General features: G+C 34.0%; 1 protein-coding gene across 1 annotated transcript in view; it reads left to right on the top strand.

Moving 5' to 3' along the window:
• Positions 1–11,845, top strand: part of LOC119672308 (cystathionine gamma-lyase) — a 79,042-nt gene extending 67,197 nt beyond the window's left edge. Inside the window, exons 5-6 of the mRNA XM_038083332.1 lie at positions 11,226–11,553; positions 11,610–11,845. Coding sequence (XP_037939260.1) covers positions 11,226–11,553; positions 11,610–11,766 — 485 coding nt within the window. The 3' untranslated portion in view covers positions 11,767–11,845. The remainder of the gene's footprint in view (positions 1–11,225; positions 11,554–11,609) is intronic.
• Positions 11,846–25,199: the final 13,354 nt, after the last annotated feature.

Raw genomic sequence — 25,199 nt, 5'->3', positions numbered from 1 at the left:
TCAAACGCCTGTTCTTTACCTTCAGCTTCATTTTTAGCAATCTAGCCAAGAATGAACATGGCCTTCTGGTACCTTTGACGTCTGATCTTTGCCTCAGACTTTTTTGATTTCTCGGCAGGCGCACTATGGCTGGCGCGCTTGTCTGCCGATTTTACTGTTATGTGCGAAGTAGGCGCAGTGCGGCTGCTACTGCCTACTTTGGGTAGTATGGCGGTTTCGACTCGCTCGTTTTCTTGGCTTGATGCCAGGAGCTCGTCTTCGGAACTGGTACCTAGTTCCTTGTTAGTTTTTTGTTTATTTAATTTGTTTAAAGAATCCATAAGTGTTCCCACGAGTGTAGGGGAAAGGGAGGTCGTCCGAAGCATAGCCCCCTTTACTTCAGAAAGGCTGAATTGAAACCGGAGGTCGCCAGGTATCCGGAGTCCACCGTTCTAAGACACACTTACGCAGTGCCATTCATCCTTGGGCACGGTCGTTCATACACCCAGGATTGCGGGTTTTATCGAGTTTTCCTCTCTAGATCCGCCATAATATGTGGCTCTGCACCACGTATGGACGGTCTTGGTTCGTCATAAACCCTGGTCCCCAGACACCTAGTGGACCTACACACTTCCATTCATTCCAAAAACACAAAGAACATACATGCATACATAGAGACAAAGACACACATACATGCACATAAACTACAGGACAACACAACTACTGGTAGTTCTTTGTTGTACCCACAAGCCAGACCGACAAAAAGGTCTTCTGACCATTGCATAGACAATGAGCAGGAGACCCAAAGTCAGCAAGCTTGCCTGTAGCTAAGCCCCTACACCACGTCAAGGTGCCTACCACGTAGGGGAGTCCACGTCATACTCAAGCAAAAAGTTTGATTGAACGATTACATCGGGCTCTGAAAACCGCAATGAAATGTAATTATGAGCATCATTGGTCTGACGGTCTGACAATATTTTTGATAATAATACCTTTGGTAATAATGACAAAATTCCAGAACATGAATTCGTAGAAAATATGAGACAGATGATGTCCCAAATACGACTAGTTTCCACATCAAACCACTCAAAAGAAAAGATATTCTTACAGAAGGAACTGCAACATGTAACTCACGTTTTTTTGAGGGATGATAGTGTCCGCCCACCATTAAAAACACCTTATGACGGGCCATTTAAGGTTGTGAGGCGTTCAGACAAGACGTATGATCTACTAATCAAAGGCAAACCGGTGCAGGTGAGTGTTGATCGAGTAAAGGCAGCATTTTTATCAAGCGACTATGAAGACGTAAGCCTATCACGTACAGAAACTATGGCAGATAATCGAATGGATACCAAACCCTATAATGTAACACGAAGGGGACGATTAGTGCAGGTTCCAAGAAGATACGTTAAATTTGACTTAACGTGACATCGCGCCTGACTCAGTCACTGTCAGGGGAGTAATGTGGCGGTTGCATATTCACTATTTAATATTGAAAATAATATGAGTTGGCCATGCAAACATGAACAAATAAAATATTCAAAATGAGATGAGTTGGCCAGGCAGAAGAATTTGTAAAAAGCTAAGAATATTTTTATTTAGAAAAAATGATTGTCATTCAATTGCCATTGGTACACGTATAATTATTTTACTCGAAATTGAATTATTTTAAGTAAACATATAAACAAATGAATTAAGTATAGCAAAGCCTACAATCTCCACTCTCACCCAGAGCTTAACTCAGTTTGAAATGAACCTACTTTTTCCTAGCCGGGGTAGTTCTCAGCCTAGTCCAAGGTCTTACAAGAAAATTTCTATTCGCGGGGACCCAGCGTTCAACTAATGTCGTTTCTACCGTTGAAGTAAGATGTCGTAACAAAGTAATTATTTTCGAATTCAAGTTTTTTTCTTTATTAAACAATTGGTAATATATGTATAACAATCAATGTATTTTAAATAAAAACAATTTATCAAATAATCTCTTTACAATTACTCATAAATAATAATAATCAAATAATATTTAACTGATTTCAATTTTATTGAACAATTTGTATTTTTAAATAAAAAAAAAAAACCAATTTATCAAATACTGTCTTTACAAGTACTCGTAGTTAATAATAATCAAATAATATTTAACTGATTTCAATTTTTATTGAACAATTTGTATTTTTGAATAAAAAAAAACCAATTTTCCAAATAATGTCTTTGCAATTACTCGTAAATAATAATAATCAAATAATATTTAACTGATTTCAATTTTATTGAACAATTTGTATTTTAAATAAAAACCCAATTTTTCAAATAATGTCTTTACAATTACTCGTAGTTAATACTAATCAAATAATATTTAACTGATTTCAATTTGTATTGAACAATTTGTATTTTAAATAAAAAAAACAATTTTTTTCAAATAATGTCTTTATAATTACTCGTAGTTAATAATAATCAAATAATATTAATTAATCATGTTTTAAGTTTCACGTTTATAAATGCCTTCTTTGTGTTCATTTACATACAACAAAATTTATAAAAAAAAAACTCATAAAATGTTTTTAAATAAAAATATAAGGGAAGATTACTTTGATATTTCACTTAGAATTTTTATATAATATTTTTACATTCCTTAATTGTGGATTCAGTAATTAAATTTTTAATGTTACACTTTATAATTATTTGAGATTAAATTTGCATATTACAGAATAAAATTTTTTCCACAAATATCCTGTTTTCGGTTTAATTTCGAGTTTTATACATATTATTTGTTGACTTCTGTATTTTATATATATATATATAAGCCTTACCCTCTCTGGTACATCAGGGCAGCTTACAATGTCCAACGTTGATTATCAGGAACCGCCAATCACCTTAAACTTTGCCACGTATCGGAGACAAAGAGACACCAAAGCCGCGCCACGTCGTTTGCTTATGGTGTCAACACGTTTATAATCTTCGAACGAGCACCAGTACAAAATCTTTTAGTTAACCACTGTTAAAGCCGTCAACTATTTCTTTTATACTGGGGCTATTATCACTATTATCCCGAGCACCAAAATAAATTTTATTAGTAAAAATCAAAGTTTTATTTGACACTTTTTGCTCTTAAGCAATTTTTAATTTTTTTTCCAAAAAAAAATAATTAAAGTTGTAAATCAAAATTTAGTTTATAAATAATTTTTGAATTAATTATTTCTTTATATGGACAAAAACTGAGTAATTCACACCACCGGTACGTTGCGTTTCGTTTAACATAACCACGAGCCAAGAGACCGAAAACTTCTCCGCTTGCGCCTTTTATTCTCCTTTTTTCTAACTGCGTCGAGCGGACTTTTTTGTTAGCCGTTGTTCGGTCAATACCCTCAACATTTCCCCTCATCAGGCATTCTGTTGTAGACTTCTGAAAGCTTTAAATTACACTCGCAGCTTTTTCCCTATTATCCGCTGCAATTTTTGGCGATCAACCGAAATGCACAAAGCAAATTAATAAATGACATTTCTCATTTTTCTATTTTGTTTTGATTATGCTTTGTTTTTAATAAAATGTGTTTCGTGCGGTTCGGGAAAATAATTTAAATCTATTTTAATTAATATAGTTCGAACTATATTAATTAAAATCAATATTCGTCAGGGTATTTCAAGGTATGTATAGCATATGTTAGATATGTTGGAGTACATAACATCAAATTTTATTTAATTATAGTTATCTTTGACGTCAGCATTTTTGTGAAACGTGTGAAAATGTGAACGTGTGAAATGCGTATTGTGTGACTAAAATTTATTCAAAAAATTTAGTCGTCACACTCCCTCCTTCCTTTACGAGAGGATATCAATACGGATATCTCCATTTCTGGCAATACGAATCAGTCGAGTCTTGCCGTCCCATGTCGCCTTGAATCGATGACGCCTGCCTCTGGACCACTTCTTTAAATCGTAGCCCTGCTTCCGTAACGTTGCTTTGGACTCTTATATATTTTATAGAAGTCGTGTTGCTCTTTGATGTGGTGATCGTCTTGTTGAAATACACTTCGATGTTTCACTTGTTGCTGTCGACTTTGAATACTAGGTGGATTTTGCGATGCGTGACATACTTTTACTTGTTTTAGAAGACGGATTGTTTTTTCCTTTAGGTGAATCGGACTATTTTCCTTTTGATGTAGTAGTTGTGTTAATGCTAATGATTTGGTAAGACTAAGTATTTCGTCATATTTTTGACCTTTTGTCGAATTCGTTTTGATAATTTTATCTTTTTGCTTCCATGGTATTAGCGAAGTCTTTGACGGTGCTTGTTCTTGCGAGATGTTAAACACTTCTTGTACTGCGTGCTCTGGGGTATCTAGTAGCTGTTTTCCATCTGGACGTGGCGTTACATTGATAGGGCTTGAACTTCGGTGTCGTTGTACTTCTTCAATATTACTAGGTCTTGAATCTTGCTGTTGTGCCATGTGCTCATGTTTATCTTGCTGTTGACCAAATTCTGCTGGCATTTCGTTGAATTTAGGATTTGGTTGTCGTGGTATTTCTGGTATTTCCTTTTTTATATGTTTTAGATCTTGGTGCTGTGCTGCTTGCTTCATTTCAACTTGTAATATTTCCTGTTTTTGTATGACTCGTGGTTGACAATACTCTGCTGACATTTCTTTGACTTTAGGACTTTGTTCCGGTTGTACTTCTAGTATTTGCAGCCTGATAGAACTCGGATCTTGCACTTGTTGCATTTGTTTCAATTGGACTGGTAATGATTCTTGCTCTTGTGGAACTTGCTGTTGTTTACTTATTTTTGGATTTTCTGGGATCAGTCTGCGATCTTGCGGTGATACATGATGTTGTTCCGCGTCATCTCGATGTCGCATGCTTTGTGTTGGTATACTTGCTGGAGTAGTTGAAGTTATAATTTTAGATGTTCCTGTAGGTGTTTGCTTGGTGATTGGCTGGTATTGCTGCTGGTTGCGGAAAGGTGACTTGGAGACTGAACCATGAATGACTTTATCACATTTCGGTGTATTGGCTATGCGTCTCATGGTCTTCTGTATTATCAGCGGTCGTGCAGATTCCACTGCTACGCGCCCGAAGATTACCTCGCTATCTCGTGCTCGACTTACTTCATTTTGCTCTTCGCGTAATTCTTCGAAGTCCTCAGCTAGTGCTATTAATTCCTTCAGACAAGTGAAATTCCGACGTTTGATGTATATTTGGTACTCTGTGCTCATGTTGCGATATACTCGTTCTAATTGCGACTCTTGATTTAAACCTGCGTGTCGCATTAGTTTTTGTAGTTCCAAAAGATACATTTTAAACGTCTCTCCTGGTTTCTGCAATCGATTTCTCAGTTCGTCCTCCAATCGCTCGAAATATTGATGTGGTAGAAAAAATTCCAGAAAATCTCTCTTGAACGCTTCCCAGTGATTCCAGTCTTTCTTATTGTATCTAAACCACACCAAACCTTGTCCATCTAGTAACAGGGGCATTGTTCGAGGCAACATGTACGTTGATATGGCATACAGATCCGCTAATTCTTCCAATCGCTCGATAAACGTCAATGGATCGCTGTTGTCATCATACCGGATCGCCCATTTTCTGACCTGGTCGGTGACGCTTGCCTGTGTGTTCCTTTGAGGAAGATACGAGTGTACATCATATTGTGGGTGTGTATATAACTGCCTTGCCGTTGTGTCGTTGATCATGCTATGTCGCTCTGATGTTTCGCTGTATTCTCTGTCGCGTGTATATTCCATGTTGCTTTCCCTGTGTTGCACAGTTTGTTAATCACCGCCGCAAATCTTATATTATTCAGTAGTAGCCAGCCCGAATTCTCCGAGATACTTAAGTCATGTTTCCGTAAAATAAAAAAAAAATATCTACGACCTGCTCATGTTAACTGTGTATTTTACCTTGTTAATGACGATGGAAAAGTTGTTATCCAAAACGCTGGTCTCAGGGTCCCTGCTCGGGCGCCACTTGTAATGAACCTACTTTTTCCTAGCCGGGGTAGTTCTCAGCCTAGTCCAAGGTCTTACAAGAAAATTTCTATTCGCGGGGACCCAGCGTTCAACTAATGTCGTTTCTACCGTTGAAGTAAGATGTCGTAACAAAGTAATTATTTTCGAATTCAAGTTTTTTTTCTTTATTAAACAATTGGTAATATATGTATAACAATCAATGTATTTTAAATAAAAACAATTTATCAAATAATCTCTTTACAATTACTCATAAATAATAATAATCAAATAATATTTAACTGATTTCAATTTTATTGAACAATTTGTATTTTTAAATAAAAAAAAAAACCAATTTATCAAATACTGTCTTTACAAGTACTCGTAGTTAATAATAATCAAATAATATTTAACTGATTTCAATTTTTATTGAACAATTTGTATTTTTGAATAAAAAAAAACCAATTTTCCAAATAATGTCTTTGCAATTACTCGTAAATAATAATAATCAAATAATATTTAACTGATTTCAATTTTATTGAACAATTTGTATTTTAAATAAAAACCCAATTTTTCAAATAATGTCTTTACAATTACTCGTAGTTAATACTAATCAAATAATATTTAACTGATTTCAATTTGTATTGAACAATTTGTATTTTAAATAAAAAAAACAATTTTTTTCAAATAATGTCTTTATAATTACTCGTAGTTAATAATAATCAAATAATATTAATTAATCATGTTTTAAGTTTCACGTTTATAAATGCCTTCTTTGTGTTCATTTACATACAACAAAATTTATAAAAAAAAACTCATAAAATGTTTTTAAATAAAAATATAAGGGAAGATTACTTTGATATTTCACTTAGAATTTTTATATAATATTTTTACATTCCTTAATTGTGGATTCAGTAATGAAATTTTTAATGTTACACTTTATAATTATTTGAGATTAAATTTGCATATTACAGAATAAAATTTTTTCCACAAATATCCTGTTTTCGGTTTAATTTCGAGTTTTATACATATTATTTGTTGACTTCTGTATTTTATATATATATATATATAAGCCTTACCCTCTCTGGTACATCAGGGCAGCTTACAATGTCCAACGTTGATTATCAGGAACCGCCAATCACCTTAAACTTTGCCACGTATCGGAGACAAAGAGACACCAAAGCCGCGCCACGTCGTTTGCTTATGGTGTCAACACGTTTGTAATCTTCGAACGAGCACCAGTACAAAATCTTTTAGTTAACCACTGTTAAAGCCGTCAACTATTTCTTTTATACTGGGGCTATTATCACTATTATCCCGAGCACCAAAATAAATTTTATTAGTAAAAATCAAAGTTTTATTTTACACTTTTTGCTCTTAAGCAATTTTTAATTTTTTTTCAAAAAAAAATAATTAAAGTTGTAAATCAAAATTTAGTTTATAAATAATTTTGAATTAATTATTTCTTTATATGGACAAAAACTGAGTAATTCACACCACCGGTACGTTGCGTTTCGTTTAACATAACCACGAGCCAAGAGACCGAAAACTTCTCCGCTTGCGCCTTTTATTCTCCTTTTTTCTAACTGCGTCGAGCGGACTTTTTTGTTAGCCGTTGTTCGGTCAATACCCTCAACATTTCCCCTCATCAGGCATTCTGTTGTAGACTTCTGAAAGCTTTAAATTACACTCGCAGCTTTTTTTCCCTATTATCCGCTGCAATTTTTGGCGATCAACCGAAATGCACAAAGCAAATTAATAAATGACATTTCTCATTTTTCTATTTTGTTTTGATTATGCTTTGTTTTTAATAAAATGTGTTTCATGCGGTTCGGGAAAATAATTTAAATCTATTTTAATTAATATAGTTCGAACTATATTAATTAAAATCAATATTCGTCAGGGTATTTCAAGGTATGTATAGCATATGTTAGATATGTTGGAGTACATAACATCAAATTTTATTTAATTATAGTTATCTTTGACGTCAGCATTTTTGTGAAACGTGTGAAAATGTGAACGTGTGAAATGCGTATTGTGTGACTAAAATTTATTCAAAAAATTTAGTCGTCACAAGTTTATGGCAATCATGCAAACTATTTTTAACGAGATAGTTAAAATGCAAAGCCAATTAATGCAAATGTTTTTGTCTAATAAATGAGTACTTTAAAAATTTGTACATGGAATGCAAACGGCTTAAGCAACATAAATTTGAACTCACAAACTTCATGTCCTGAGAAAGTGTGGATGTAATGCTTTGCTCAGAAACACATTCAACAAACAACGATTTCTTTTCTATTCCTAGTTTTTTAATCTATTAAACCAATCACCCTGATGGGAAAGCAGTTTCTAGTTCTAGGTCCCCTAGAACAAGACTTTTCCACTCAGAGTTTATATACACCATCTATTTACATAAATAACACGGCTAATGATCTTGTTCAAATAATCATCAACAAGTTAGATTGCAAAAATGCACCGGGATATAATAACATTCACTCGTCATTATACAAAACTTACCGCTTTTGGCCATAAATTTTATCACAAGACTTTTTAATGCCATTATTAAATTTGGCTTTTACCCAACAGAGTGGAATACATCCATGATTATTATGATTCAAAAATCAGGTAAGGATCCCACGCTTGCCTTTTCATACAGGCCAATAAGCTTACTGCCATGACTTTCTAAGCTCTTTGAAAGAGCACTGCTTTCAAAGCTGAAATCAGCTTCAAGCGTGTGAGTTACACTGGCTCATTAATAAAAGATCCTCCTTGTTCCTAAAGTATAAAGTAAGCCTGTATAACTGCATCATAACATCAATATGGCCTTATGGTATCCAGCCATTTGGTGATGCTAGTGCATCAGATATTGAAATTATCCAAAGAGCTCAGTTAAAAATATTCAGAACAATCACTGGTGCCTCATGGTATGTTAGGAAAAAAATATCCAACCAGATCTACAAATTATCTTAGTTAAAGCTGGATGTGACAATATAAGAAAAAAATATAATAAATGCTCACAGAACATATTAACCCCTTAGCAAGAAATCCTGCACTTCATCCATTACTTCCCGCCTAAAAAGAGTTGACCGTCCAGTCTTTAATTAAAATTCAATAGATTCAAATAAAAACCCCAAAAGTCGTTTTGCATACTTAAACCACCTAACATTCACTCTAACGAAATTTAACCCATTGATTTAAGTGAGTTCCGTGACGCAACAGGGTATACTTATTTTATTTTATATTACTAGATGTACCGGTATGAAGTGAGCGTAAAGATACAAATGTTCCGACAGGGAACATTTGTTGTGAACGTGCCTTTTTTTTTGTTTGTTTGCTATGACATGTGTGAAATATATTTAGTATACATCAAGTCATTGAACAGACAACATCATATTTTTTCATCGTGTTAAAAATGTCGAATTTTGTACCAGAAAGTGATGATTTGCGGAAAGCATTAATTTTTTGTTTTCATTTGAAGAAAAGTGGTGCAGAGTCGCATCAAATGCTTGTCGAGGCATATGGTGATCATGCTCTATCAGAAGCAACATGCAAGAGATGGTTTCAACGGTTCAGAAATAATGATTTTGATGTGAGAAATGAAGAACGTGGAAGACCGCCAAAAAAGTTTGAAGACGCCGAATTGCAAACGATATTGGATGGAGATGACACTTTGGGTCAAAAGCAAATGGTAGAAATGTTAAATGTTGCACAACAAACAATTTCTGACCGTTTAGAAGCTATGGGAAAGATCCAAAAGTGTGAAAAATGGGTGCCAAATGAATTGAATGAAAGACAGATGGAAAACCGAAAAACACTTGTGAAATTTTGCTTCAAAGACACGAAAGAAAATCGGTTTTGCATCGGATTGTTACTGGCGATGAAAAATGGATTTATTTTAAGAATCCTAAACGGAAAAAATCATGGGTTAATCCGGGACAACCATCAACATCGACTGCAAAACCAGATCGATTCGGCAAGAAAAACAATGCTGTGTGTTTGGTGGGACCAGAAAGGTGTGGTGTACCACGAGCTCCTAAAACCTGGTGAAACCATTAATGCTGGTCGCTATGAACAACAAATGATAAATTTGAACCATGCATTGATCGAGAAACGACCAGAATGGGCCAGAAGACACGGCAAGGCAATTCTGCTCCATGACAATGCACCTGCACACAAAGCAAAACGGGTTCAGGATGCAATCAAAACACTTGGCTGGAAGCTGCTACCCCACCCGCCGTATTCACCAGACTTGGCTCCTTCCGACTACCATTTGTTTTCATCGATGGGACACGCATTGTCTGAGCAGCACTTTGATTCCTACAAGGAGGTCGAAAATTGGGTGTCTGGTTGGTTTGCTTTAAAAGACGAATAATTTTTTTGGCGTGGTATCCACAAATTGCCAGAAAGGTGGTCAAAATGTGTAGAAAGCAATGGCCAATACTTTGAATAAAATGTTTTTTACTTTCTTATTAATAATTAGTGTTTTATTTTCACCAAAAAACGCTCATTTCATACCGTATATAAAAAACGCTCATTTCATTTCATATATAATGTGTATAGTTATAAAATAAAAAAGCGTAATATCATGTAATTAGTGATACGATTTTAAGAATTATTTTTAGTCTCACTGTAAGGGAAGATGCAACAAATAAATATCAACAGTCGTGTGGATCATGAAGAATATTTGTTATTACTTTGAGGATATCTAAATCGAAGCCATCATATTTAATAAAATCATCTTTTAGATCCTCGGATCTGAATCTTTATTCAACCTACATATGTAAACCTGAGATAAGACTTATTGTTTTAAAATATGATGTCTACATCTTCGAAAACTAGTGCTACTATTGCATATTCGTCGTGAGCACTAATTCTTTACTTTGAGAGAAAAAAACTCGTCCTTTTTAGATAAATGCATTTTGGTTTTAATGTCACGCTCCAATTTATTTTTTAATGTTATGCTGTTATTTCGTTTCACATCTACCAATTTTGTGGTTATATATGTGTATATAATATGATCTTAATATAAACGTAAAAAAAAATAAAACAATTTTATATATGTTTAGTGTAACTAAATATCTGCATTAAATTATAATGTTTTATTTTATAGTGTTTGGGAACATTTTGATATCATCTTATCACCATGTCAATAGGTCAGCTAAAACATTTATTTTGACCATGATGCTACCAATTACTAATTAATATAATTATTTTAAATACTCATATAATAAAATGAATTGACTTTTAATTATATAAGTGAACAATATCAAAATATTTTAATAATTTTTGTGTCGTTTTTGGTGTTTTGTTTTAAAGCTGCTGGAATCATTCCTTCGCCGTTTGATTGCTTTCTTGTAAATCGCAGTTTGAAGACTTTGTCCATTCGCATGGAACAACATCATAAAAATTCTGTTTTAGTAGCTACATTTTTGGAATCGCACGAGTTCGTGGAGAAGGTCCTACATCCTTCCCTTCCTTCACATCCACAACATAAAATAGCACTTCAGCAAACATATGGCTATAGTGGTGTATTTTCGTTTTACATCAAAGGAAAGCTGGAACATTCTAAAGCCTTTCTTCGAGCACTAAAAATTTTTGCACTAGCAGAAAGCTTAGGTGGATATGAAAGTTTAGCAGAACTGCCGTAAATATACTTGAGTTACGTAATCACAAACATGTATTTAATTGTTTTATTTTCAGTTCGGTAATGACGCATGCATCTGTTCCGTTAGAGGATCGACAAAAGCTTGGAATAAATGATTCACTTATTCGATTATCTGTTGGACTTGAAGATTCTGATGATTTAATAAATGATTTAAGCTGCGCTCTGGAAGTTGCTAAAAATACATTGACATAAACAGTGTTATTGCATGAAGTTTGTTTAAAAAAGATTTGAACAGAAATATAATTTTTGTTATCTTCTGATACAATATTAATATGCGTTCGATGTTACTGTTTCAAATAGTTTTTCTTTACTTTAAATATAAGTTGATTGCATTTTTATTAATATCTCGGTTGAAAGTAGGTATATATATTTCACAATTAAAAAATTAACCCACACTCCAACATCAGGGGTGATAAGCTTATACTTGTGTTGTGAATAAGATTAGAATGAATGAAACCAAACTGAACGCAGGGATATGCTTTTAAATACTTTCGTATTGACTCAAATTACCTATTGTTGTATGTACTTCCAAAAAGATTCAAAAAAAAATCCTTTTGCCAAATTGTTGTGTGTTCCAAAATATTGTATTTAAATAAAACACTTTATATTGTTGTTGATAATATTTTATTTAATTACAATTATTAGAGAAGTGACTTGCAAATAATATATATCTTTATATTGATCACTCTCACAGAAGTTCTGTATACACATTAATTTTTAATGCAATTTAAATATGTTTATTTATTTAAAAATATTATATAATTTTTTTTGTTTCGGTTTTATTTAGTCACAGTTTCAAAAATTCCATATAGTCATTGTACTCTTTCTTTATTACGAATTTATTATTTCCACATAGTTTTGTCCCTTCAGGACCCAATTTATATAAATTTTGTTATTATTTAATAATAATTAACTTAGTTGTTTTTATATCGGAAGAAACTGGCTGACTGACCGAACTCACAGAACTTTGTTATTTGTTAGGCTTCTGAATGTCTCATCGTCCATTCGAATAGGGCCATACCTTCTGATTAAAAAAGAACGAGAGACCTATTTTTGAATTCCCGCGCTTATCCAATCGATAATTTTTTTTTATTTTCGTGCTGGCAACACTATTACGGGTATACTAATGGTTTAAAAGGTTCAAAGACGGTCGTACAAGCTTGGACAATCATGAGATCCCTGGCCGCCCAACAACACCCGTTACTGAAGAAAACATTGAATTGGCGAAGCAGATCGCGTTGGAAAATCGTTGTGAACCGATTAGAGCAATTGCAGTGTTGTTGGGCATCTCATAAGGATTGGTCGAACACATTTTAACTGATGTTTTGGGTTTGAAACGCGTCGCTTCTCGGCTGGTGGCAAAAAAGCTGAATTTCATTCAAAAAAAGCCGTAGTTTTTGGCCAAAAACTCCACCAATATCATCAACCAAGCACCGTACTCTCCAGATATGGTCCCGTGTGACTTTTTCCTCTTCCACCGACTCAAATTGCCATTGCCAGAAACGCGTTTTGAGACCATAGAGGCCATGAGTTGAAAATCGCAACACGAAAATTATTCGACTTCTTTGTATAGACGCCAAACAAAAACTAATAGTACGCTATGCGTTAAACTTTGACAGAATGTGTATAATAGTGTTACCAGCGTGAAAATAAAAAAAATTTACCGATTGGATAAGCGCGGGAATTCAAAAATTAAAAATTCAAGTTTTTTTTTGATCACAAGGTATACTTGCGAACTAGTAGTAGTAGTAAAATTTTTATTTTAATTCGATATCAGTGTAATATTTCAATTTTAAAACTGAACTTCCACGTTAATTTATGCTATTAATAAATAAATTACAAAATATTTACACATTGAAATATTGTTACTTATTGAACTAAAGGCATTGCCCAAATGTCGTCTGCCAACAAACTAATTAACTAATAAGGAAGTATTCTAAAGCAAATCAAAGTATATTAAAGCAGAATTGTATTTATTTTTCTCATTCTTATTCTATTTTATTTCAAACTAAAAATTTTTATTTATTATTCTTTGCCTGTAACTAATTGCATATTTTACGTAGCCAGAGACTGCGGCCCTGTAAGATTGTGTTTTCTATAGAATTTGTAGCGCATTTCTTTCAGAATTGGACATAATCCAATAAAGTGTTAATTAACTCAAGGAGTTTCGTCACGAGTTTAAAAATTTGGCTGATAGTTTTAATAGTATAATCATCCTTAAAATAATTCCGATCGCGTAATTCATATTCCAACCTTCTGTAAACATGTCTATAATCATTTGCCCTTGCAGCCAATATAAATTTAGCTCTTTCATTGTCTATAATTTTTATCACTATATTTTTTGCCACGAACAATACAATACTTTATCATGCGTATTAGCCAGTGATTGCCATTTTTCGAAAAAATCTGTCTTCGTATTTGAGAGGAAACTTGCCAGAATTTTGGGGAGTCTATTGTCACTCAGGTTTATGACGTGATTTATATATTTAAAATGTAGTTTTAGCGTCTCAATACTTAAAATTCTGTTTCTAAATGCAGCATAAAGTTAGGCGTGTTTTGCGGTTACTTAAATATTCTTTTTATGTAGTACCTTTGAAGCATTTCTAATTCGTTAAATTTGTTTGTTCCCCATACTTGTGCTGCATAAAAGAGGATTAATCTTACAGCCGCTTGAAATACTTGAAACTTTACCGAGGGTGCAACCTCATTTTTTCCTAAAAGTACTTTCCATGACCAGTTTATTGTTTTTCTGGCTTCACTTAACTTTTTACTGAGATGTTCATAGAATTTACCATTATAAGTGATTCAAACTCCTAAATATTTGTATTCTTTTACTACTTCTAACACTTCACCATTTAAGTTCCAAATTTCATTTTGCATAAGCTTTCTGCAATTCCTTTTGAATATCATAATTTTAGATTTAGAAATATTTTTTTTAAGTTTCCATATCATACAGTAGGCATATAATTCATTGATCGTAGTCTGCATTTTTATAGGTGAGTCCACCATAAGTACTATATAATCTGCATATAAAAGTAATTTAATACATGTTCCATTTATTAGGATACCTTCGCAAAAATAATTGTTTAAATCGTCTATGAACAACGCAAAAAGTAGAGGACTCATCAAGCAACCCTGTTTTACTCCTGTGTTCGAAGAAAACCACTTGGAAAAACTGTTTCCATCCCAAACTGCTGCAGTCGCGTTACAATATAAGTATGTTTCGCATTTTTATAGATATACCATAATTACTTAACTTATAAAACATAGCATCTGTGCCTATAGAATCAAATGCAGCTTTAAAGCCTACAAAATTCATGACTTTTTCCCTTTTTTACAGTTGAGTAACCACGCCTGAAGCCTGTCGTTGATGTAATATGCCTGTAAATACTTTTGATATCAAATTTTAAAAGGATCTTCCTCTATAATTTTTTACCTCATGCGAATCTCCTCCTTTAAATAGTGGACAAACTATTGAATTTTTAAAACATCCCGGTACTTCTGAATTATCGTATATGTAGTTAAAAACCTCTTTAATCCTTGTGATACCTTCACCTGAAGCACATTTTAAAAATTCTGCTGGAATTCTATTCATGGTTTCAGGTCTGCTGGAATTCACCAGGCGCTTTATGTTCTTTGCAACGCTCTAAAACCTCTGTTAATTCAACTACCTCGATTTTTTGTCTAATTCATTGATTTCAATTAGTGGTTCTGCGTAGCTAAAACGATTTGTATTATCCGTTGTGTTTAAAAGTTTTTCAAAATAAGTACCTAGAACGTCAGAATTAAGATGCACTGACTTACTGAAATTTATGCCATTTACTTTACGTTCATTATTTCAAAAGCTTTTGGAGTCTTTTACTGATGATAATGATGAGGCAAGACCATTAGTGTGTTAGATTCTTTTATTATAGCAAACAATTCTGTAAACGTTTTTGGCTATCTTATATTCATTCCAATCTGAAACTAGGACCCTTTTTCTCGCCATCTTCAAGTTATTAAAACAGTTTGTCCTTGCAATTTCACACTCTTTATCGAACCAATCTTTATTACATTTTCTCCTCATTGGCCCTTGTTGAAATGGGCTAGCAGCTTCTTTAATTGCTGTTGTAAGTGTTGGTATCATCTCACTAGCAGAACTTTTGTGTTTGAAAAAGTAAGTCGCGTTCGTAGTGCGCTCCGTGTTTTTTCGAAGTGAAACCTAGTAAAAGACTTGTCATTAAATGCGAAAGTACCAAAAAATATAATATAATATCATAATTAGTTAAAGAACTTGCCGAAAGTGCCGAAATATCGCGCCCGCGGTGTTATTTTATTAATTGATTAGATTTTTTTTTATAATATTCCGAACGGAAAATCAAAAACATAAAACAAAAAATAACATTCACCTAATATTTGTTATTTGATATTTTATTACACATATACAATCAGCTGATATAGACAGCATAGTGTTGCAAAACTACTAAACTAGTGCACAATTTTTGGCTTTACATCGTGTAAAAAAATATTATTGTGTAATTCAATTTGTCAGCTCTAATAGCGTAGTTGTAAGTTATTTTCTTTTTATATATATATCAACTAACAAAAATTACGCAAAGAACTTAATCTAATATGAATCCGCAGCAACCTCCACTTTATGGTGGAGGAAAAGTATCAAAATTTAAAGAGAAAGCCGAAAGTAGTGCTATATCTAAATATATAGAAAAAATAAACAATATGGAGCAGCTATGTCTTCAACTTAGAAATGAGATAGAAGTTCTTAAAAAAGAAAATGAGTTGCTTAAAGGTTCTCCATTACCTGTTACCCAAAAGTCTGAGAATGTGCACAATCAAATTGTATACGAAACTGATGAAGATGAACTTGCGAAAGAAACGGAGTGGATCTTTAAGAAAAGGCCCGCTAAGAAGAGAAAACCTGATCGCTCTCCTGACTCCATATCTCCTTCCAAGGACAAAAATATGGCATCAGTTTATGCAATTAAGAATGCCTCAGCAGACCAAAAATCATCACGTCCACCGCCAATTATGGTCTCAGAAGGAATGAACTACTCAGATCTCCTTCTCATTGCTAAAAACAACTGTAAAGAAGAATTTTCTATCAAACTTTTAAATAGTACTTTGTACAAAATCAGTACATCTGAGGTTAATGACTACAGATCAATAACAAAAGCACTATCTACGCAAAAAATTGCTTGGTATTCTTATGAAAATAAACAACTGCGTCCGATAAAAGTAATAGCTAAACACCTTCCAAAGTCATGTGACCCGTCTGAGATTGTAACTGATCTGCAAGAGAAAGGATTGAACATTCTAAATGCGGTAAATAAGTGGAAGCCCTTCTCAAAAGAGCCACTCGACATGTTTATGCTCACATTTGATGCGTCCGAAGATATTAAGAAAATACACGAAATCAAAACTATATTGAATTGTGTTATTAAAATAGAAACAATAAAGCGGTCGAGACAAATACCACAATGTAAAACATGTCAAGAATATGGTCACACTCAAAACTATTGTGGCAAAATAGCCCGATGTGTTAAATGTGCCGGCAACCATAAGACAGTAGAATGCAAAAAGCCTGATCAGCAACAACCTAAATGCTGCAACTGCGGAGAAGAACATCCGGCCAATTACAGAGGTTGTGTAGTGGCTAAGGAGCTCCAAAAACAAAGAAATAAAATAATTCAAGAGAAGAATGGAAATCTCCAGCGAAATAAAGTGATCAAAAATCAACATAATAATAAACCATCTGATTTAATAAACAAAAACTTAAAATCTACTAACAAAAACAATCCAACGTACGCTGAAATGGTGCGATCCAACGCCCAGCCTGATGAAAATCATAAAATTCTTAACCAAATATTAGAAAAATTAACTCTACAAGAAAGCTACTATAAAATGTTAGATAAGAGGCTTACTAAGTTAGAACAAAAAAAGATAACTTAATTAATAATGTCAAGTTTACTAAAAATAATGCTTTGGAACTCTAATGGTTTACTCAAACATTTTAGAGAGCTTGAACTTGTTTTAGCAGCCAGAGAAATAGATGTTTGCCTTATTACTGAAACGCATTTCACACATCATTCATACCTAAAATTTAAAAACTACGAGTTTCATCACGTAGTACATCCCAGTAATTGCGCTCGAGGAGGTAGTGTAATCTTAATTCGGAAATCTCTTAAGTATTTCGTATCCAAAATAATCTCCAATGAAGAATTTCAGGCGATAACCATTACGCTTGATCTGCAATGTAAATTACAAATTACTTCTGTCTACAGCCCGCCAAGGCATAAAATTAAAACAGAGCAGTACAAACAGCTTATTGAAATGCACAAACACCGCTTCATCATGGGCGGTGACTTCAATGCAAAGCATACGCACTGGGGTTCTCGTCTAATCACAACCAAGGGGAGAGAACTTCTAAAAGCGATACAACAAACTGGCTGTGAATGCATGTCATCCAGAAACCCTACGTATTGGCCAACTGATACTGAAAAAATACCAGACCTCCTTGATTTCTTCATCATAAAGCAAGTCTCGACATACAATCTTAAAATCGAAGACGGAACCGAACTTAACTCTGACCACTCCCCGGTATACCTTACTACATATGGCTCTCCTATTGTTAACAACGTGACGACTAAAATTGTCAATAAGTCAACTGACTGGAATTACTTTAGAACATTCCTTTCTAATAATATTTCGGCTTCGACTGAAATTTCCGGTGAAGGCGATGTGGAGTTCGAAATTATAGACCTTACAAGAAAGCTTCAACAAGCCGCGTGGTTAAGCACTCCTATATGGAAGAAATCAAACTGTCCGCATAGATATCCAATGGCCATATTAGAACTACTACAAAAAAAACGTAAAATAAGGAAAAAGTGGCAACAATCGAGATCCCCAGCAGTTAAAGCTAATTTAAATAGGCTGACTAAAGAACTTACCTCTGAGATCAAGCGCTTTAAAAATAAACAATTCCATTCATACTTGTCTGATTTGACCAATGATCGCAGCACAGATTACTCCTTGTGGAAATGCACTCGAAATATAAAACGTCCAGCCTCTCATAACGCACCAATAAAGACCTTCACTAGCCAATGGGCCAATAGTGATAAAGAAAAAGCTGAACTTTTTTCTGAACATTTAACAAAAGTATTCTCTATTTCTGGTAGTGAGAATAGTGTTGAAACTTGTTATCTGGGTACTAATAGAATAAACAATTTGCTGCCAACTAGCGAGCTTGAAGTAATGATGATAATAAAGAACGAACTTAAGCTAAAAAAAACACCAGGATATGATCTCATAACTGCAGAAATTCTTAGAGAAATCCCAGCGAACTGCATAGTTAAAGTTACTAACATCTTCAATGCTGTTCTACGATTGAAATATCTCCCTTCGTTGTGGAAGGTCTCAGAAATTATTATGGTCCTTAAACCGGGGAAAGATGCAAACGAGGTTAGCTCCTATAGGTCAATAGCTCTCCTACCTGTGCTTTCAAAAGTATTTGAAAAAATTATGTTTAAACGGATGTTGCCTATACTTGAACAACAGCAGACCATACCTATGCATCAATTTGGATTCAGGTGTAATCACTCGACCATTGATCAAGTCCACAGAATCACAAACGTAATCGAAACTGCCCTTGAGGAAAAGAAAGTATGTTCAGCAGTATTCTTAGACGTATCCAGGCTTTCGACAAAGTTTGGCATACAGGTCTACTAACAAAAATAAGAGACATTTTTCCGTTGGAGTATTTCGATATGGTTTCTTCTTATTTGACCAATCGTTACTTCCGTGTTAAGCATGGAAACGATTACAGTGAACTCCAAAAAATCAACGCTGGGGTACCCCAAGGCAGTGTACTTGGTCCTTTGTTATATTTAATATACACACATGATTTACCAACGAGCTCAGCGACGTTTACAGCGACGTTCGCTGACGATACAGCTGTTCTAGCGATTGGAGATGATGAACTAACAGCAGCCAGGCGTCTGCAGTCTTCTGTCAATGACATTATCGCTTGGGCTGAAAAGTGGAAAATAAAACTTAACCACTATAAATCAGTTCACGTCAACTTTACAAACCGAAATATCAGATTTATGCCCCTCTACATTGATGGAATACAAATTCCACATTCTAATACGGCTAAGTACCTCGGTATGACATTGGATGCAAAGCTGAGATGGAATGAACATGTAAAAAAAAAGAGAGATGAACTGAATATAAAATACAGATCAATCAAATGGCTTATTGGAAAGAAGTCGAAACTGTCACTTCATAACAAGCTTTTAATTTACAAACAAATATTGAAACCAATTTGGACATATGGTATTCAGCTCTGGGGATGCGCTAGCAGCACACATGTTGAAACCATACAAAAATTCCAAAACGTTATATTAAGGGGTGTGGCAAATGCACCATGGTACGTAAGGAACTCTGATCTGCATCGTGATCTAGGGATAAATACGGTGGTGGAAGAAATACAGCGAAATGCAAGAATGCACCTGCAGCGACTGTACTCTCATCCGAATGATGAAGCTAACGAACTGGCGTCAATAGAGCCAACACGTCGCCTTAAGCGTCTAAAACCTTGTGATCTTTGGTCGCAACCTGTCCGAAATGCGTGATAAATGAACTCGCGTGATTTCTAATTAAATTCTTTATAATTGTTGATTAAAATTGTTTGTTAGCTTGTAACGACCTTTTTCCCGGTCCTATCTATAGCTGGGGTATACTCAGTGAGTATACCAGGGTTCGTTATAAGAAATTTATAAATGTGAAATAATAGAGACACTTTTGTTTAAAGTAGCGTTTATTATTTAACCAAAAAAATATAAATTAAGTTGTGGAAAGTAATAGACAGCGATGTTGAAAATGTTGTCAATGATGTGGAATGTTGTTAATGTTGTAACACTGTTGTAGCGATGTTGTAAACGGTGTAGAATGTTGTATGATGTTGATGTCAGTGGTGCGCAAGTTGCTGTGGTGATTGGGACATTCGTGGTGTCTGAGGAGTGGAAGGTTGAGACTGAAGTTGCGATTGAGGTGTTTGTGGTGATTGAATAGTAGTTTGCGTTTGTAAAGTTTGTTGCTGTTGATCTTCAGCGGCTATGGATTTCAGCGGCTCTTGTTGTTCGTCAAAGAAAAAGTTTAGAAAATCAACCTTGAAATTTGTCCAGTACTGCCAACGACAATTGTTGTAGCGATACCATCTCAGTGCATTATTTTCGAGAAGTAAGACCATTGTGCGTGGAATGAAGTTTACATCGATGCTATACTTGTCTGCCAGTTCTTCTATGTGTTCGATGAAACGCAATGCACCCTTACCACCGTCATATCTGACAGAACATTTTTCCACCTGCTCTATTGTTTGCATGTATGAGCGCATTGTAGGACTCATATCCGCCTCTTGGTATTCCACGTGTGATATACGTTGATATATTTTTTTCCTTCCAGAGTTCTTAAATTCGTTTCATTCTAGTCTAGACTTCTGTGATGCGACCAACCCGGTTCGTGCTCTAAAATCGGATCCTCTTTACTACAAACTTTATTCAGCTTGTTTTAGCATGTTGCATTCACGACTATTAACCACAATACAGGTGTCTCTGCCTCCTTTGATTTAACACTGTCCCTGCTCGGGCGCCACTTGTAACGACCTTTTTCCCGGCCCTATCTATAGCTGGGGTATACTCAGCGAGTATACCAGGGTTCGTTATAAGAAATTTATAAATGTGAAATAATAGAGACACTTCTGTTTAAAGTAGCGTTTATTAATTAACCAAAAAAAGATATAAATTAAGTTGTGGAAAGTAATAGACAGCGATGTTGAAAATGTTGTCAATGATGTGGATGTTGTTAATGTTGTAACACTGTTGTAGCGATGTTGTACACGGTGTAGAATGTTGTATGATGTTGATGTCAGTGGTGCGCAAGTTGCTGTCATTAGAATCGTGAAATCTGTAGTGAAAGAAATTCCAAATAGCTAATCTCTAAAGAAACTCTAATAAAATATAAATCAATACCTTTGTCAGTAAAAACCAGACAAGGGTCCCTTCCTGCTATTACGCCTGGCCACGTTCGTCAGCAATTGCCAAACGCTCGTTGTCCACACGCCTTCTGACAGTGTTGGTGACTCGTCGCCCATTCCTCCATCAGCTATGGCCAAATGGAAGTCTGGATGACTAGTTAAATTACCCTACGCCAGCATAAGCCAAGCAGCAGGTAACTCAACTGGTTAAACTACCCTACGCCAGCCTAAGCCAAGCAGAAGGTAATTCAACCACCATCACTTCGCCCAAACCAGTCCATCCATTCACACGGTGATCGTCAGCAATGGCCAAACGAATCAACATGTGCCTGGACCAACTAGTCCGAGCTCTCACTATCGTCCCTAACAAAATAGTTCTTACCTGTAGTGAAAGAAATTCCAAATAGAACGATTTGGCAATTTCGCTGCCCTTTTATTTGAAATTCCTTCCATTACATACAAAAACAATAATTATTTTCAAATAAACAAAGTCCCGTAAATTTGTCAAAACAAATTTCTTATTGTTGTACGCATTGCAATCAAATTCAACAAAAATAACTGCATCACATAAAAAATGCGTGCACAATATTTTTCTTAAATTTGTTTATGCAGACAAACAAGTGAAATAGTTAAAACAAATTTAACTAACTTTTATTAGCGGCAAAAAATTAATCAAAACATATTTTACTTTACAGGGTCATTCGTTTATAAAAAATGTTTGTCTTTGATATGTAATTTACAGGGTCAAAAATAGGTGTTACTGCAGAAAAATTTTATTGAATATAGAAATATGTTTTATTAAGTGGATTTAAAACTCATTATAAAAAAAACTCATTATACTATTCATTTAATTTGTGGGGTTAAATTTTAGAATAAAATTTGGGCCTTACAAGCTTATTATATTGTTAGCTAGTTACTTTTATAAAATTTATTTAATCAAATAAAATAAATTTATATATAAAAAAAAAAAAAAAAAAAATCTCACTAGCTGTAGCTTCACACATTACATTACTGTTCAATAATTGGTCAATATTAATCTGATATAAGTTCAAATATTGTTTTTTCCATTTAAGCTTAGGTAGTAGATTCATATTTTTGCAGTTGTTTATATGATTTAATTTAAGCGTTACTTCCACGGATAGATGGTTAGAGTAGATTTTCTCTTGTATACTAAGTTGCTGTATAATATTTATAAATAAACCTTTTAAAACACAATAATCAATTATTGAGGCTGCTCCACCTCGCGCAAATGTAATTTCGCCCTCTAAATCGCCACTAATTCTACCATTCATTACTGTGAGCCCTAGAGCATTAAACAACTCTATTAATTATTTTCCGTTCCTATCTAGAATTAGATCTTTTGCAATTCTTTGTAGCTGTGTGTTTCCCTGAGATAATTCAGGAATAAACTCAATAGCTTGTTCATTTCCTATTCTTCCATTAAAATTGCCTATAACCATCACATTTATATTGTCTATATCAATAACAATGCGTTCCTTAAGTCGATAAAATCAGCATCCCAATTATTACAATTTACCCATATTCGCCCAACGTTCGATTAACCGAACAGCAAATTTTATCACTTTTCATGGATTTTTTGTTTATATTAGAAAATATTTAGAGTTTATATATATCATTACTTTGAATGTATGAAGCTTTAGCTTTACAAAAATATTTGTGATTTTACTATACACTCCTTACTTTAAGCTTTAAAAAAAACATTTTGACCAATAATTCCAAAAAACAAATCCTTGGGCGGATATGAGTTAATGTACACTGGAACAATGTAGGACTTTTGATCTTCCAATTTTCGCTCAACTTATTATCGCCCATCTTATTAAATTCAGCTATTCCTTTATCATACATTTCTTTCTTAATACCATTCCTCCACTGGCACGCTCCCTGCTGGCTTGTCTTGTTGCCGGCACCCAATGTAGAACATGATTTTTAATTTTATTTACAATATAATCAACTTCATTTTTTAAAAAAGTTTCATACAATAAAAAGACATCAAAATCATTTTAGTAGCTAAAAAAATTATTATATATTAGCTTATTTTTAAGACCTCCTATATAATGTAGGAGGAAATATTTACTTGTAATATTTCACAAGTAAATTCTGTTTTTAAATCTACATTACTTTCTTTATGAGCATTAATATTTTCAGTTTCATTATTTCTGTGCTCATAATATCTTAAATATGCTGGTCACAATATTTTTAGTTTTTTGCTCTTTCCAATAAATAATTATAGCTTATATCTAAATTATCTATTCTATCACCATAAACTTTTTTAGAACCTCATTAAGTGGCTGCTTATTATTGACTAATATACCTGCGCTGTTCAAGTACATCCTTTTGCCGTCTATCTTAATGGAGTCATTGCGTACAAATACCTTTTGAGAACTGTCCAACCACATGAGCTCCAATCACAGCATTAAAGGCCGTTTTTTCTGAAGCTGTACCTCAAATTTCTCTCAATATATAACTTTGATTCCATCAGTTTTTTTTTACTTCTAAGCACCTGCTGCGCCATTTCAGTGGTATCAAGACTTAAGACGATGTTCATTTTATTGTTTTTTCCGTACATTAATCGCGTAACTCGAATTGATATATCGTAAAACCCCAACTTATTATTGCGTAGTTGTTTGAATGCGTTATTTGGCGATTCTTCTTTAACCATGCTTTCTACTATCAGGTTTCGCTTCTTATTTGCTATAACTATTCTGTTGAGTTCGACTTCCATCTTAAGTCTCTGGTTTTTGAGCTGCAACTCTTCAATTTTATTCAATGTTTGTTGCATTTTTTAATTGACATTGATTTTATTGCTTTAGATTGCTTTTAAAATGTCTTGCAACGAAATGTCGGGTGATATTTCTGCCAATTTTCTTTTCGCGGATTGGCTTATCAAAGACGTATCCGGCGGTGTTCTTTCCATTTTGAATTAAAAATTAGAGTTTAGATACAAGATATTTTATGAAATTCTGAAGTCTTCTTTTTCAAATATTATTGATTCGACTTAATTTACAGACTACTTTCAGGTATTTTATAACACAAGCACGTATAGTGATGACAACAACCTCAATTCTTAAAAAAAAAATAAATTCGTTCGCTTTTCCAAAGCTTGATAGTTAGTTTGAAAGCTTGCTTCAAATATCGGAGTATAACAAGGCGAATATAAGGAACTATAATAAGGAACTATAATTCTAACTCTTGTGTGGCGGAGTCTCAAGTTTAAATCACAAAGTTGAACACCTGAGCTTAACGTAAAAGGTTCTGAGAGTCGTCCATTCAGGATAACTTTACCACTTGAGTTTTCAAGTATCATGGCAATCAAGTGAATAAGTTTATGAGAAGCGTTTAGAATCTCTAGATCTTTCTAGGCAATCAAAGGCCTGTTTGTAGTCTACGATGAGGATGTGATGCGGAATGTTATATTCGTAGCATTTTTTTATGACTATGTCGTCTATCGTTTCCAGTAGTTTGTCTTTCAGGATAGTAGAGAAAATCGTATACCCAACATCTAGCAACGTAATTGATCTATAGTTCCCACATTCGAATTTATTACATTTTTTATAGATTGGGCATATCAAACTGCTTT

The sequence above is a fragment of the Teleopsis dalmanni genome, chromosome 1 (genome assembly GCF_002237135.1).
Source record: "Teleopsis dalmanni isolate 2A chromosome 1, ASM223713v2, whole genome shotgun sequence".
Lineage (NCBI taxonomy): Eukaryota > Metazoa > Arthropoda > Insecta > Diptera > Diopsidae > Teleopsis > Teleopsis dalmanni.
Note: the sequence above shows the minus strand (reverse complement) of the source record. Positions and strands in the feature narration are given on the sequence as shown.